The 16,259-nt window shown below is 35.7% G+C and overlaps 1 protein-coding gene across 2 annotated transcripts in view; it reads right to left on the minus strand.

Moving 5' to 3' along the window:
• PHKB (phosphorylase kinase regulatory subunit beta) overlaps positions 1–16,259 on the minus strand; it is a gene marked incomplete at its 5' end in the record, with an annotated part of 202,564 nt that overhangs the window by 110,396 nt on the left and 75,909 nt on the right. For both annotated transcript variants that reach the window (XM_079724408.1, XM_079724409.1), the window contains one exon: positions 2,414–2,477. In XM_079724408.1, the coding sequence (XP_079580534.1) occupies positions 2,414–2,477 (64 nt within the window). The remainder of the gene's footprint in view (positions 1–2,413; positions 2,478–16,259) is intronic.

Here is a 16,259-nt window from a genome sequence, read left to right on the forward strand (position 1 = left end):
TAAGCAAGTTCCCCTCTGCGTGACATATACATCGATATACATTAAATTGAAACCAAAGAGGGAACTGACATGGAAAATATATAGTATATAATGCCAGAGTATTTTAAAATGTGAAAGCTGAACAAAAGACCAGAGGGAATCCTTCCAAACTCTTCCAGAATATAGCAGAGGGAGGAACACTCCCAAACTCATTCTACGAGGCCACCATCACCTTGATACCAAGACCAGACAAAGATGTCACAAAGAGAGAAAACTACAGGCCAATATCACTGATGAACACAGATGCAAAAATCCTCAACAAAATACTAGCAAACAGAATCCAACAGCACATTAAAAGGATTACACACCATGATCAAGTGGATTTTATCCACTTGAATGGAATGCAAGGATTCTTCAATATATGCAAATCAATCAATGTGATACACGATATTAACAAACTGAAGGATAGAAACCATATGATCATCTCAATAGATGCAGAAAAAGCTTTTGACAAAATTCAACACCAATTTAAGAGAAAAACCCTCCTTTAAAAGAAAGTAGGCATAGAGAGAACTTACCTCGACATAATAAAAGCTATATATGACAAACCCAGAGCCAACATCGCTCTCAATGGTGAAAAACTGAAACCATCTCCACTAAGATCAGGAACAAGACAAGGTTGCCCACTCTCACCAATATTATTCCACATAGTTTTGGAAGTTTTAGCCACAGCAATCAGAGAAGAAAAAGAAATAAAAGGAATCCAAATCGGAAAAGAAGAAGTAAAGCTGTCACTGTTTGCAGATGATATGATACTATACATAGAGAATCCTAAAGATGCTACCAGAAAACTACTAGAGCTAATCAATGAGTTTGGTAAAGTAGCAGGATATGAAATTAATGCACAGAAATCTCTTGCATTCCTATACACTAATGAAAAATCTGAAAGTGAAATTAAGGAAACACTCCCATTTACCACTGCAACTAAAAGAATAAAATACCTAGGAATAAACCTACCTAAAGAGACAAAAGACCTGTATGCAGAAAACTATAAGACACTGATGAAAGAAATTAAAGATGATAAAAAGCAGATGGAGAGATATACCATGTTCTTGCATTGGAAGAATCAACATTGTGAAAATGACTATACTACCCAAAGCAATCTACAGATTCAATGCAATCCCTATCAAACTACCACTGGCATTTTTCACAGAACTAGAACAAAAAATTCACAGTTTGTATGGAAACAGAACAGACCCCAAATAGTCAGAGCAATCTTGAGAAAGAAAAATGGAGCTGGAGGAATCAGGCTCCCTGACTTCAGACTATACTACAAAGCTACAGTAATCAAGACAGCATGGTACTGGCACAAAAACGGAAATATAGATCAATGGAACAGGACAAAAAGCCCAGAGATAAACCCACGCCCATATGGTCACCTTATCTTTGATAAAGGAGGCAAGAATATACAAGGGAGAAAAGATAGCCTCTTCAGTAAGTGCTGCTGGGAAAACTGGACAGCTACATGTAAAAGAATGCACTTAGAACACTCCCTAACACCATACACAAAAATAAGCTCAAAATGGATTAAAGACCTAAATGTAAGGCCAGGCACTATAAAACTTAGAGGAAAACATAGGCAGAACACTCTGACATAAATCACAGCAAGATCCTTTTTGACCCACCTCCTAGAGAAACGCACATTAAAAAAAATATAAACAAATGGGACCTAATGAAACTTAAAAGCTTTTCCATAGCAAAGGAAACCATAAACAAGACGAAAAGACAACCCTCAGAATGGGAGAAAATATTTGCAAATGAAGCAACTCACAAAGGATTAATCTACAAAATTTACAAGCAGCTCATGCAGCTTAATATCAAAAATACAAACAGCTCAATCCAAAAATGGGCAGAAGACCTAAATAGACATTTCTCCAAAGAAGATATACAAATTGCCAACAAACACATGAAAGAATGCTCAGCATCAGTAGTCATTAGAGCAATGTAAATCAAAGCTACAATGAGGTATCATGTGACACCAGAGTGACGTAAGTCAGAAAGAGAAAAACAAATACCGTACGTTAGCACATATATATGGAATCTAAAAAAAAAAAAAAAAAAAAAAAAGACTAGAGGGAAAAGTTACTGAAGAAAGAAAATGAGAATTCTTAATCAAGAGGGTTTTTTAAATTAAGCAATCTTTTTTTAGTTAGAAACCTAAAATTTAAGCAGCAAATCATATTCAAAGGAAAGGTTGTTCAACCATGGGCGGCTACATAAATTACAGACATTCTCTGATCATAACGAATGACTTGGTTAATAAATGGCTAAATTAATTAAACATGCAATTCAAAAAAATAATCAAAGGGATAAATTAATTAAACATGCAATTCAAAAAAATAATCAAAGTCTGTTGGTATTGCTGTTTTTTTACCTGGTTGCCAAAGAGGTTGAATCCATTAATTGCTTCTAGAGCTGCTTTTGCTAAGCCAACAGAGCTACAAGAGAAAAGGAAATACTTTATAACTCTGATGCATCTGGCTACAAAATAAGAACCATTATCTGGTGAATATTCACAGGCAAGTTTCTTTATTAACACTTATAACATCTTCCCTAAGAAGAATGATGTCTAGGAAACTTTAGTCTGACATTTCACTGTTTTAGTTTTCCTTTCTTATAGTTAGTGACCTTCAGGGAAAAATATTTCTAAGTTCACTTTGATCTAGACAAATGGTCATACTATTGATGGGAGTAATCTTAACTCCAGTATCATTTATATTCACTAACTCAAGGGAAAAAAAAAAGATTAAGTTTAGAGGAAGGTGTACTATGATGACATGTGCACAGCAACACCAGGTTGGGCGTCATTAGTTCAGATCCACTAACAGAGCTTTTCTGACGTCAATTCTGAGCCCTAGAAAAGATTTTGCATGCCATACACTTATCACAGAGTGTAGTTTAATATACCCATTCAAATACTCTTTGTTTAGGGTCCAATAAAATAGGCATTATTTTATGCTCACAGAGCAAATGATCATCATACCTCTCATTTTTTGCTATATTCTTCTCTTTGAAATAAAATGTGTACCACTTTGGCCTCTCAAATGCCTCATACAATAGTGCTGGAAAATGGGAAGACCCAAATTTCATTAAAAATATATGACACTGGGCTTCCCTGGTGGCGCAGTGGTTGAGAGTCCGCCTGCCGATGCAAGGGACACGGGTTTGTGCCCCGGTCCGGGAAGATCCCACATGCCGTGGAGCGGCCGGGCCCGTGAGCCATGGCCGCTGAGCCTGTGCGTCCGGAGCCTGTGCTCCGCAACGGGAGAGGCCACAACAGTGAGAGGCCCGCGTACAGCAAAAAAAAAAAAAAAAAAAAACAGTAAATAAATAAATAAAAATAAAAATATATGACACTGTCATCTTATAAATATCAACCTTTAAATATTTTAGATCTAATATCTAGTTTATTTTACTCATTGCAATTTTTTTGTTTTTTCTCAAAGAAACTGCATATTCCATTAATCATTTAAAATTAATGACCTGTCATCATTTCTCTATAGCAGTGATTATCAAAGTGTGGTTCCCAGAGCAGCAGCATTACCTGGAAACTTGCCAGTTCTCACTGCTCTCTGGGACTGGGGTGTTAACAAGCCCTCCACATGCTTGAATGGACTTTAAATTTGAGAACCACTGTTCTAAGCTATTCATGTCATCACGATCTATATTTTCTACGGGTTGTTTTACATGAAATGTTGAGGCAAGTAAGCATTAATTTTACTATAGGATAGTAAATAGGTGGGAAACATTTTAAAATACATGAATGGGAAGGAATATACCCATTATTTTATAACTTTAAGTGAAACAGAACCTTTAAAAATTGTGAATCACTATGTTGTACACCTGCAACTTATATAATGTTGTACATCAACTATACTTCAATTTTAAAAAAGGATAATTAATGTATGGAGATAGTGATCAGGTGGAAGTTAAAGAGAGGAAAACAAAAACTTATAATTCAATGTCCTAATTGGCATACCTGAGAAACTTTTGACACATTAACTCTCAGATGCCTATTTTAAGTTTTAAAATACCTTGGAATTGATAAAGCGATGCAGTTTATAGGAATAAAGTGAAATCCAGGACCTCAAAGATGAGCTAAGAGAAGGAACAGATTTTTTTGTTTTTATTACAAAAGTAAAAGCACAAAGGTGAGTGACTCATACTATAAGATTTTACTCATAGCCAATATGATCACAGATATAGAAAATCCTAAAGAATCTACAAAAATGTGCTACTGGAGCTATTAAGGACATCTGGCAAGGTCCCAGGAGACAAGATCACTTTCAAAATCAATTTTATTTCTACAAACTAGCCATGGACATCTGGAAATTTAAAGTTAAAAATATGGGCTTCCCTGGTGGCGCAGTGGTTGGGAGTCCGCCTGCCAATGCAGGGGATGCGGGTTCGTGCCCCGGTCCGGGAGGATCCCGCATGCCGCGGAGCGGCTGGGCCCGTGAGCCGTGGCCGCTGAGCCTGCGTGTCCGGAGCCTGTGCTCCGCAACGGGAGAGGCCACAGCAGTGAGAGGCTCGCGTACTGCAAAAACAAAAACAAAACAAAAAAAAAATAAAAATAAAAATAAAAAAATAAATACCACTTACTATCACATAAAATAACATGAAATATTTTAGCATAAACTTAACAAAATATATGCAAGACCTGAACACTGAAAAACATTTCTGAAAATATTAAAGAAGACCTAAATAAATAAAGAGCTATCCCATGTTCACAGACTGGAAAACTGAAGATCATTAAGATGTCAGTTCTCTCCAAAATGATCTAGAGATTCAATGCAATCCCAATCAAAATATCAACAGGCATTTTTGTAGAAATTGACTAGCTAATTCTAAAATGTATGTGAAAATGTAAAGCCCTGGGATAGTAAAAAAGTTTTTTTTAAAGGAGAGCAAAGTTGAAGGACTACTTCGGAGGCAGAAGAGCTCCATGACTATGAAGGCAAAAGAAGAAATTTCTGAAAAGATGAGAAGAATCTGTGGTAGAGTAGAATAGTTCTTCTTGGTTTTAAATAAAGCTATTTATTCCTTAAAAAAAAAAGCTGAAGGACTACTTGATTTCATGACTTACCATAAAGCAACAATTATCAGTGCAGTACAGTATGGGTCAGGGCAGACATATAAATCAATAAAATAGTCTAGAAATAAACCCATATGTATATGATCAAAGAGCCAGGTAATTCAATGGGGAAAGAATAGTCTTTAATGGTGTTGGAATAATGAAATATCCATATAGAAAAAAAAAATGAACCTCAATCTTTGCCTCACACTGTACACTAAAGCTAATTCGAAATAGATCATAGACTTAAATTTAAAAGTTAAAACTATAAATCTTTTAGAACAAAACCTAGGAAAAAATCTTCACAATTTTGAAGTGGCAAAGATTTCTTAGACACATAAAACACTAACCATAAAAATTTCTGATAAATTAGACTCCATCAGAATTAATATCTCTGATATTCAAAAGATACCATTAATAAAATGAAAAGGCAAGTTACGCTCTAGAAGAAAATATTTGTAAAACACATATCTCACAAAAGACTTGTATCCAGAATACACAAAGAGCTCTTAAAACTCAGTAAGAATACAATCCATTTTCAAAGTGAGAAAAAGATTTGAACAGACACTTCAAAATGAAGATATATGAAGATACATAAATGCCACATGAAAAGATGCTCAATAAAATTAGTCAACAGGAAAATACAAATTAAAATTACCACATACTCATAAGAATGATTAAAAATAAAAATACTAACAATACCAAGTGCAGACAAAGATGTGGAGCAACTGAAATTCCTACCATACATTATTGGTAGGAATGAAAAATGGTAAATTCCTTTCAAAAAACAGTTTGGCAGCTTCTTAAAAAGTGAAAACACATTACATAACTCAGGAATTCTACTCTTAGGTATTTCCAAGAGATATAAAAGTATATGTTAACAAAAAGATCTGGATCCAAATATTCATGACAGTTTTATTTTTAATAGCCCCAAACTGTCAACAACCCAAATTCCTATCAACAGAAAATGGATAAACCAAACTGTGATTTATCTGTACAATGGGATACTACTTGTCAATAAAAAGGAACAAAAGACTGAAAAAAATTAAATGAAATACATGAACGGGAAGGTGGAGTTGACATAATTTTCCTTATTCATCTAAGTACCATGAAAAACCCTGGACGTTGCATAAACAAAGATAAAAAGGCTCAGAAAAATGGAAAGAAGGCAGACTGCCTAGGAACCTCAGGATTCTAGGAACAGCACTATGGTGAGTCTCCTGAGTATCCTTTTTGCTCCTTTTTGCCTCATATATACCAGACTTAGAGCTGAAGAAACCAACAACTAGGAAATGCAGGTAGGTGCATACAAAAAATCCCCAACAAAAGCCAATGGACCAGGAAAAGGGCAGCCTAGTGAAATAGAAAACTTTTAGACAATAACCACTCAAAAAAACTGTGACCCTAACCCCACCCACCCCTGTAAATGCTGAGTGGGAAATTTAGACTTCTACGCTCCTGAGTCTATAATGAGGAACTGCATCCAACATCCAACCACCTCAGTTGTGGTGGTGTCAGAAAAATCCAAGGAGGAAGTCAAGACTTTCATTCCTCATGGATGACAAAAGTCTCCCCTCTCACACCTCAGTGTCAGTGGAGATCACATAGGGTGCCTAAACTTTCATTCCCACCCATCAGTAATTAGGTGAATCTCCCCTTCCTCTTGGGATGGCACCAGAGGACGTCCAGTGGAGAATTAAAACTTTCACTAATGCCCAGCTGTAAAGCGGCCACACCCTTTCCCTGTCATGTAAGTGGAGGTCAACTGGAAATCAGTAATGAGGTACTTCCATCTTTCCCAGCCAGGTAGGTATTAATGGAAGCCTACTGGGGAACTAGACATAACAACCCAGACCCAGCAGTAATGAAGAGTCTCCATCTTGGGTGCCAACAAAAAAAACCCTGGCCTTACATTCTCACCTGGCAGTAATGGGGTGATGTGCCTACCCCCTTCCCCTGTCAGAGTGGTGGCAAAAAATACAGCTAAAATAAAAAATTAAAGTCCCCAGGGTCTTATAATACCCCAAAAGTCCATGTCTCAATAATAATAATTTAAAAAACCACTCATCATATCTAGAAACAGGACTATCTCAAACTGAATAAAAAAGGGCAATCAATAGATAGTAACACTGAGACAAAAGAGATGTGAGAATTATCTAAGATTTTAAAGCAGCCATGACAAAAAGGCTTCAGTGAGCAATTGTGAATATGACAGAAACAAATGAAAAGAGAAAGTCTCAGCTAAGAAACAGAAAGTCTCAGCAAAGTTTTTAAACTGAAAAATACAATAATCAAAAGCTCAGTGAACAGGATGAAGGAGACAGAAGAAAGAATAGCTAAACTGGAAGATAAAACAATAGAAATGATCAAATCTGAACAAAAGAGAGAAAATAGACTTAAAAAAAACAAACGAAGAGAACCTCAGGGACCCTGTGGGACTTTAACAAAGATTTAACATTCATGTCATTGGACTTCCTGAAGGAGAGGAGAGAAAGGACAGAGTTAAAAAAAAAAAAAAAGCACTTGAAACAATGGCAGAAATTTTCCCAATTAGCAAGAGACAAAAAGCTGAGTGAAACTCAAACAGAATAAAATAAAAATATCCATTCTAGAACACATCATAACCTCTGAAAACTAAAGACAAAGAAAAATCTTGAAAGTAGCCAGAGAAAACAATTTACCTACAGGGGAAAAGCAATTAAATAACAGTGACTTGCTTATAGGAAACAATGAAAGCTAAAAGGATGTGACCCAAGAGTTTTTAAGCATTGAAAGAAAAGAATTGTCAACCTAGAAACTTATACCAATAAATATATTCTATTTATTTATTTATTTAAGCAAGGCATTCTCAGATGAAGGAAAAACAAGAGATCTGTCACAAGCAGATCTACCCTAAAAGTATGACTAAAGTAAGTTCTCAAAACAGAAAGGAAATGCTAGATAGATAGATAGAAAGAATATGGTAAACAAAAATACTGATAAATACAATAGGCTTCTCTTCTCCTCTTGAGTTTTATAAATTATGTTTGACAGTTACACCGAAAGGTATAACACTGTGGTTCTAAATGTATATGGAGGAAATATTTAAGATAATTATATTATAATAAATGGGGGAGGGTAACATGACACAAATGAAGGTAAGGGTTCTATAATCCCTCTAACTGGTAAAATGATGACATCAATACACTGAGTACATATGTATACATAATAATATAGAGCAACCACTAAAAAGCTATAAAAAAGATACATTCAAAACCACTATAGAGAAATCAAAATGTAATTCTAAAAAATGTTTAAGAATCCACAGGAAGGTAGGAAAAAGAAAACAGAGAAATGAAAAACAGAGAGAATAAACACAAAACAAAAATAAAATGGCAAACTTAGGCTCAAACATATCAATAATTACATTAAATTTAAAAGGTCTAAAGATGGCAATTAAAAGAAAGATCGGCAGAGTTGATTTAAAAACATAACCCAACTATATACTGTCTACAAGAAACTCATTTCAAATACAACAATATAGGCAGGTTGAAAGTAAAAGGATTTTATAAAGAAATATCATGCAAAAAAGCAAAAGAAAGCATATAACTGAAGTCCCAAGCCCAAGTATTTGGAGATGGGCCTTTGGGAGGTAATTTGGTTTAGATTAGGTCATGAAGGTGGGGCCCCAATAAATGACGGGATTAGTTATGTCCATGCCACACAGCATGTGGGATCTTAGTTTTCTGACCAGGGATCAAACCCACACCCCTTGCAGTGAAAGCATGGAGTCTTAACCACTGGACCACCAGGGAAGTCCCGGGATTAGTATCCCTTTAAGAAGAGATGCCAGAAATCTTGCTTTCTCTCTCCCTCTCTGCCATGAGAGGACATGGCAAGAAGGTGACCATCTGCAAATCAGAAGAAAGTCCTCACCAGAGAACAGAAATGGCTGGCAAGTTGATACTGGATACTCTAGCCTCCAGAACTATAATAAATAAATTCCTGTTGTTTAAGCTACCCAGTCTATGGTACTTTGTTATAGCAGCACAAATCAACTAATAAAATTCTATATAACAAGAGTATATATATTTTTTCCAGTGCCCACCAACATATACCAAGAGATCATACCTTGGCCATAAACAGAATCTCAAGACTATAATAGAACTGAAATCATACTGTGTTCTCTAACCATAATGGCAACAAACTAGAACCAATAATAGGACAACAACAGGAATATCTCCCAACGCTTGTAAAGAAAACAATACACACCTGTCTACATAATCCACATGAACCAAAGAGGAAGTTTCAAGTGAAATAAAAAAATAGACTGAACTGAATGAAAATGAAAATATAACATCAAAATTTATGTAGTATAACTAAAGTGCTGACAGGGAAATTAACAGCACTAAATGTATATATTAGCAAAGAGAAAAGTCTCAAATCAATTATCTAAGGCCAATGTAATGAAACTAGAAAAAGAGCAAAATAAACCTGAAGCGAACAGAAGGAAATAACATAGATAACAGCAGAAATCAATGACATTCAACACAGAAAACAGAAAAAAATGAATGAAACAAACACCTGATTCTTTAAAGAGCAAAAGAAAATTGACAAACCTCTAGAAAGACTAACAAAGAAATAAGACAAAACACACATGACCAATATTAGGCATAAAACAGGAGTATCACTACAGACACTGCAGACATCAAAAGGATAATGAGAAAATACTCTGAACAATTTGATGCACATAGCTTAGAAGGAATGAATCAATTCCTGGAAAAGCACAAACTATCACTACTCACCTGATATCAAATAATTTGAATAGCCCTGCAACTATTAAGGAAATTGAATCCATAATTTTCAAATGGTCAAAAAAGAAATCTCCATACCTAGATGATTTCTTTGAAGAAATCTACCAAACATTTAAAGAAAAATTGACACCAATTCTACACAATCTCTTACAGAAAATAGAGGGAAAAAAACACTTCAGAGTTCATTTTATGAAGCTAGCATTGAGCTGATACCAAAACAAACCAAAGACAATACACAAAAGGAAAACTATAGACCAGTATCTCTCATGAATACAGATATTAAAATCCTTTTTCAAAAAATTAGCAAATGGAATTTAGCAATATGTGAAATGAATTATCACCATAACTGACCAAGTGAGGTTTATTTTAGGGATGCAAGGCTAGTTTTATAATCAAAAATCAATCAATATAATCCACCATATTAGCAGGCTAAAGAAGAAAATTGACATGATCATATCAGTGGTATTAGCAGAGGAATAGATACATAGAACCCAGAAATAGACCAATACAAATATGTCCACTTTATTTTTAACACGGCACAAAGGCATTTCAATGGAGGAAAGATGGCCTTTTCAACAAGTGCAAATAATGCTGAAGCAATTGGACATTCATATGAAAAAAAGAAAGAACTTCAACCTAAGTCTCATCACACCTTACACAAAGTTAACTCAAAATAGATCATGAACTTAAGTATAAGACATAACACTATATAACTTTTGCAAAACAAACCATCAGAGAAAATCATCAGAATCAAGGGTTAGGCAAAGAGTTGTCAGACTCTACACCAAAAGCCCAATCCATGAAGGGAAAAATTGATAAAATGGATTTCATAAAAGTTGTGCGCTAACAAAAAAACAAGCTACAGACTAGGAGGATATATTTGCAAAACAAAGAACTGACAAAGGACTAGTATCAAGAATTATATAAAGAACTCTCAAAAATCAATAATAAAAAACAATCCAACTAGAAAATGAGCAAAAGACATGAGACATTTTGCTGAAGAGGATATGCAGATGGTATATAAGCATGTGAAAAGATCCAACTTCATTATCCATTAGGAAATGCAAATTAAAACCACAATAAGATATCACTACAAACCAATCAGAGTAACTGAAACAAAAAATAGTGATAACACCAAATGCTGGCAAAGATGCACAGAAATTACATTACTCATACACTGCTGGTAGGAATGTAAAGCAACATAGGAACTCTAAAAAACAGGCTTGCAGTTTTTTAAAAATCTAAACATGCAACTAACCACCAAATGAACTACTGGGCATTTATCCCTGATAAATGAAAACTTTTGTTCACACAAAAACATATTAAAAAAAATTTTTTTTTTTTTGGTTACTTGTGCTTTAGGTGTCATAGCTAAGGTGTGACCTTGTCTAATCCAAGGTCACAATAATCTACAACTACGGTTTCTTCTAAGAGTCTTATACTTTTAGCTCTTACTACCGGTCATTGATCCATTTCCAGTTAATTTTTGTACATGATATGAAGTAGGGATCCAAATCCATTCCTTTACATATGGCTATCCAGTTGTCCTAGCACCATTTGTTGAAAAGACTACTCCTTCTCTATCAATTATCTTTGTACCTTTGTCAAAATCAACTGACCATAGATGGGTTTATTTCTAGATCATTAATTCTACTGCATTGATCTCTATATCTGTTATTATACCAGTACCACACTTTTTAAGTATTGTAACAGATTACTGTAACTACAGTAAGCTCATTATTGTAGTAAATTTTGAAGTTGCAAAGTGTGACTCCTCCAACTTTGTTCTTCAAGGTTGTTTTGGCTATTCTGGGTCCCTTGCACTTCCATATAAATTTTAGGATCAGTTTGTCAATTTCTACAAAAAAGACAGATTTTTGATATAGAGTACATTGAACACAGGATATCTTTCCAGTCTTGTATATCTTCTTTAATTTTTTTCAACAATATTTTACAGTTTTTGATGTACAAGTCTTGCATTTCTTTTGTTTATCCCCTCTACTTTTAAAATGAGGAAACTAAGCCCTGAGAGATGAAGTATAAGTGGCTTTCAAATGCATCCTTACTTTCTCTTTGGTGAAAACTCTCTTCCCTACTAGAATCTATGCAGATCATTTTACCCTGGTCCTCAAGAACAACTGAGCCAATAATCTGGGATTAAGATACTGCCCTACTGCCTCAAATCTGCTGTCTAGCTTTTCACTGCCTGAAGAAGTACCTGATGCTTCCACAGGTTAAACAAATTCCATAACAATTCATGTGGTACTGCTAGTATACTTAAGACAAGGGACACAGTCTCTTTTCATAGCCAAAGTCACTTTAGAGAAATGACAAGAAGGAATAAAGTCCAAATGAAGAACATGTGGTGGCTTAACACACGTCTGCATTGCGGACACGGGGAGGGGGAAGGGTAAGATGGGACGAAGTGAGAGATTAGCATTGACATATATACACTACCAAATGCAAAATGGATGGCTAGTGGGAAGCTGCTGCATAGCACAGGGAGATCAGCTTGGTGCTTTGTGACCACCTAGAGGGGTGGGATAGGGAGGTTGGGAGGGAGGGGATATGGGGATATATATGTATACATATAGCTGATTCACTTTGTTATACAGCAGAAACTAACACGACATTGTAAAGCAATTATACTCCAATAAAGATGTTTAAAAAAAAAACAAAACACATCTTCAAAATCTTTGACATTTCTCCCATCACAAGGTGGAGCCTAATTCCCCTCACTAGAATATGGCCTGGTCTTACTGACTCTAACAAACAGGATGTAGTGAAAGTTATGCTGCATGATTTCCGAGGCTAGGTCATAAAAAGAAATACAGCTCCCACCTGGCCTGTGGGTTTTGAGACACTGAACCTTGGAACCTAGCCACCATGCTGTGAGGAAACTATACGGGAAAACTTCATATAGGTCTTCTGGCAGACAGCTCCTGACAAAGTCCCAGTCAACACTCTGATACCTGAGTGAGGAAGCCTTCAAAGTTGACTCTAGCCCCAGCCACAACTGATGGCAAACACATGAGACCCTAAGCACCCTAGCTTAGCCTAGTCAACCCTCTGAACCATGAGAGTTAACAATAATAAAAGATTGTTGTTGTTTTATGCTTCTAAGTTTGGGGCTGTTTATTTGAAATAATAGGTAACCAGTTAAGAACCTAAGGCAGCTTCCTAACTGCACATGCACGCAGCACAATCATACCTATCGTTGCATACTTCAAATGGAAACCAAACAGTACCTGCATAAGAATTCTAAATTCTCAGAACCTAAGAGTTAGAAGAGCCCATAGGAGTCATATGCTCTGACAATGCATGCAAAAACATTCACTGCCGACTGGTTTTTTTGCTTAAGGAGGTGTCCCCAATGCCCTAGGAGTCTCCATTAGCCCCCAGTGCACCAACGCTTACAGGCATTTAACCTAGTAATACCAGAAAACTTCCACTTACAGTGTGAGGTATATGTGTTATTAAAACTATTCACAGTATTTTGAGAAGTGAGAGAAAATAACTTATTCAAAAGGCAAATACATAAAAATTTCTGTACTGGAGGAGATACATAATATAGCCAGTCCAAGGTTCTATGTTTAAAAATGATGCAAAAAGACAGCTAAGGGATGAATTTGGAAACTGCCTTCTAAATAAAGCATTACAAAAGAAAGAAACACTGTACCTGGACTAGAGAAAAGGTCAAATTCTCAACATTTTAATTTTCTTTCCCAATGCAATTGGTTGAATAATTGGACTTAATTGAAATTCACAAATATGTTAATTTATTATTTACTGGTTATTTAAAACTCTGGCAACAGCAAGCTATTTAGAAACACACTCCTGTTGTGATCTTACATTTATTGGCAAATATAATACGTATGCTGTAAGAATTAAAAGTATTTTACTGGCACAAGACATTATCAGAAAATTATTCCATGATTAGCTAATGCACATATTAATATTAGGTGACTGTAACCAACAGAACGTTCACCAACTTGATTCTTGCAAGGCGTTAACCTCAACACTTACTTACGGGAACTAAAATAAAGTGATGTTTACCTGGGAGATAGGTTGTAATAAAGTTATTTATTGCATAAATGAAAGCTTTCCTAGAAAAGATGATGGGTTTGGACTAGGTGATTTAAAACCCACCATGGAATCCAAAAAATTAACTGCAAGCATGGAAACTAAATTTACAATCTCCTATTCATTAACCTTATGCTTTAACTCCCTAAGCTATCCAATCATACTCTCTGAAAGAAAAAGGACTTTACAGTACTATAGTTTTAATGGGTGTTCATGAATTGCTCAGTACAGAAAAAATACATAAAATGAAGCAGAATGGATGGATAGCTGTTTGTATCATAGCTCAATGACTGGAACATCAAAAATGACTTAAGGAGACTAAGTAGTTACTTTAAATAACAAGCACTGTATGAAATAAAATGGCCACTAAAAGCATCTTAAACTGAGTAAAGTAGAGCTATGTGGTTACTTATCTGATATTTTAATGATAGCTTTCTTTATTGGAAAAGCCTAGAGAACAGAACATAAAACCATAAAACAGAGAAAAAACAGCAACCACACACACAAGAAAACCAATAATCTTTCCATTTGGATATATAACTACAATAATCTTTCCATCTGGGCATATGTTACTAAATTACTACTAAGTTATTACAGCGTTCCTTTTTGTTTCCCAATAGCCAAAAAATTCAAAGTTAGGTTTGGGATTCAATTCACATTTTATAGAAGACTTGTCTCTTCTCCAAAACAGAGTTTTGGTTTAAAGGGTTTAAAGCTAGCCCCAAGGCGTAGAAATATCCTTACATAAATGAGGAAGGGAAAATATTAAAATTAAAAACTTGAATTAAACTTGGAGCAGCTAAGAGGACTACCTGGATATGTAACTCTGGGGATTAAGAATCAGTGTTATAATCAATAGGTACCAAAAGAATATATGAAGGAAAATGCAATTAAATCCAATAATATAAGATTTTTAAATGTAAGGGAATTTATTAAAAGACTTAGAGAATAAACAGAAGAAAAAAGGAGAATTATTTGAAATAGTTCCAGACACCCTAGGAGCAACTAAAAGGAGCATGTTGCATGAGGAAAGTTAAGTCAACAGAAAAATCTGGAGAGCAGCGAATGGTTGGTTACTTAGGAAACATTTAGAGTTACACTGAACTTAGAGCAATGGACTCTTTTACCAAATCCCTGAAAAGGGTGAGGCTGCTGCGAGAATAGTGTTGGTTAAATGTAATGAGATCACTTTTTAGAAAACAATTCTGAAGTTTATCTAAGAAATGCTAAATAATTCAAGAATTTGGACTAAAAGAGATACCAGCAAACCTGGGGCTGAAAAGGGTAGAATCAGGAAGGGACTGACAAAAGCATTATGCTGAATCAAGCTTTACTGATTGCTAAACAAGGATATCCTTGAAACTTAGCAAAATGTCACCAAGATTGTACACCCTGCTGTTCTTTCAAACTTTAGGAAAACTTCTTTCAGACTTTAAATTACAATGTGATACAGTAAAAATAACATTGGATTTGGAGGCCAACCACCTGCATTCAGTTCTAGCTCTACGCCCTTTTGATTTGTATCATTTAAGGAGCGGAGGGGAGGAAATTATAAAACCTTCTAAACTTTAGCTTCCTCTTGTATAAAAGGTGGTAATGTTTCCTGCTTGGCCTAAATAAAAATTATTCTGTAACTGTACAGTGCTACACATTGCAATTATTAGAGGACCACTCAGCATGGATGCTGAAGAGAGAGCCTCTATCCTCAGAATACTATGTGTAGGGACTTCCCTGGTGGCACAGTAGTTAAGAATCCACCTGCCAACACAGAGGACACGGGTTTGATACCTGGTCCGGGAAGATCCCACGTGTCGCGAAGCAACGAAGCGCGTGCGCCACAACTACAGAGCCTGCACTCTAAAGCCCGCACACCTAGAGTCCGTGCTCCACAACAAGAGAAGCCACTGCAGTGAGAAGCCCACGCACCACAACAAAGAGTAGCCCCCGCTCGCCGCAACTAGAAAATGCCCATGTGCAGCAACGAAGACCCAAAACAGCCAAAAATAAATAAATAAAATAAATAAATTTACTAAAAAAAAAAAGGAATACGATGTGTATGTGATTTGGGGGTCCGGGGGCAGTAATCTTCTTTGATCAACATGCAGTTTAGAAGGGATGTGCACACTGTGGCAAAAGAAAAAGGGACATTTACCAAGCCAGTGAGCACAAGGCCATCATGAGCCTCAAGGCGATAGTCAGATTGTGCTCTCTCTGATTCCTGCTAAGGAGGATTGCATGGCAGAGATGGAGAATGGCAAAGAAAGTTAGAG

The sequence above is a fragment of the Hyperoodon ampullatus genome, assembly GCF_949752795.1.
Source record: "Hyperoodon ampullatus genome assembly, chromosome: 18".
NCBI classification, from domain to species: Eukaryota; Metazoa; Chordata; class Mammalia; order Artiodactyla; family Ziphiidae; genus Hyperoodon; species Hyperoodon ampullatus.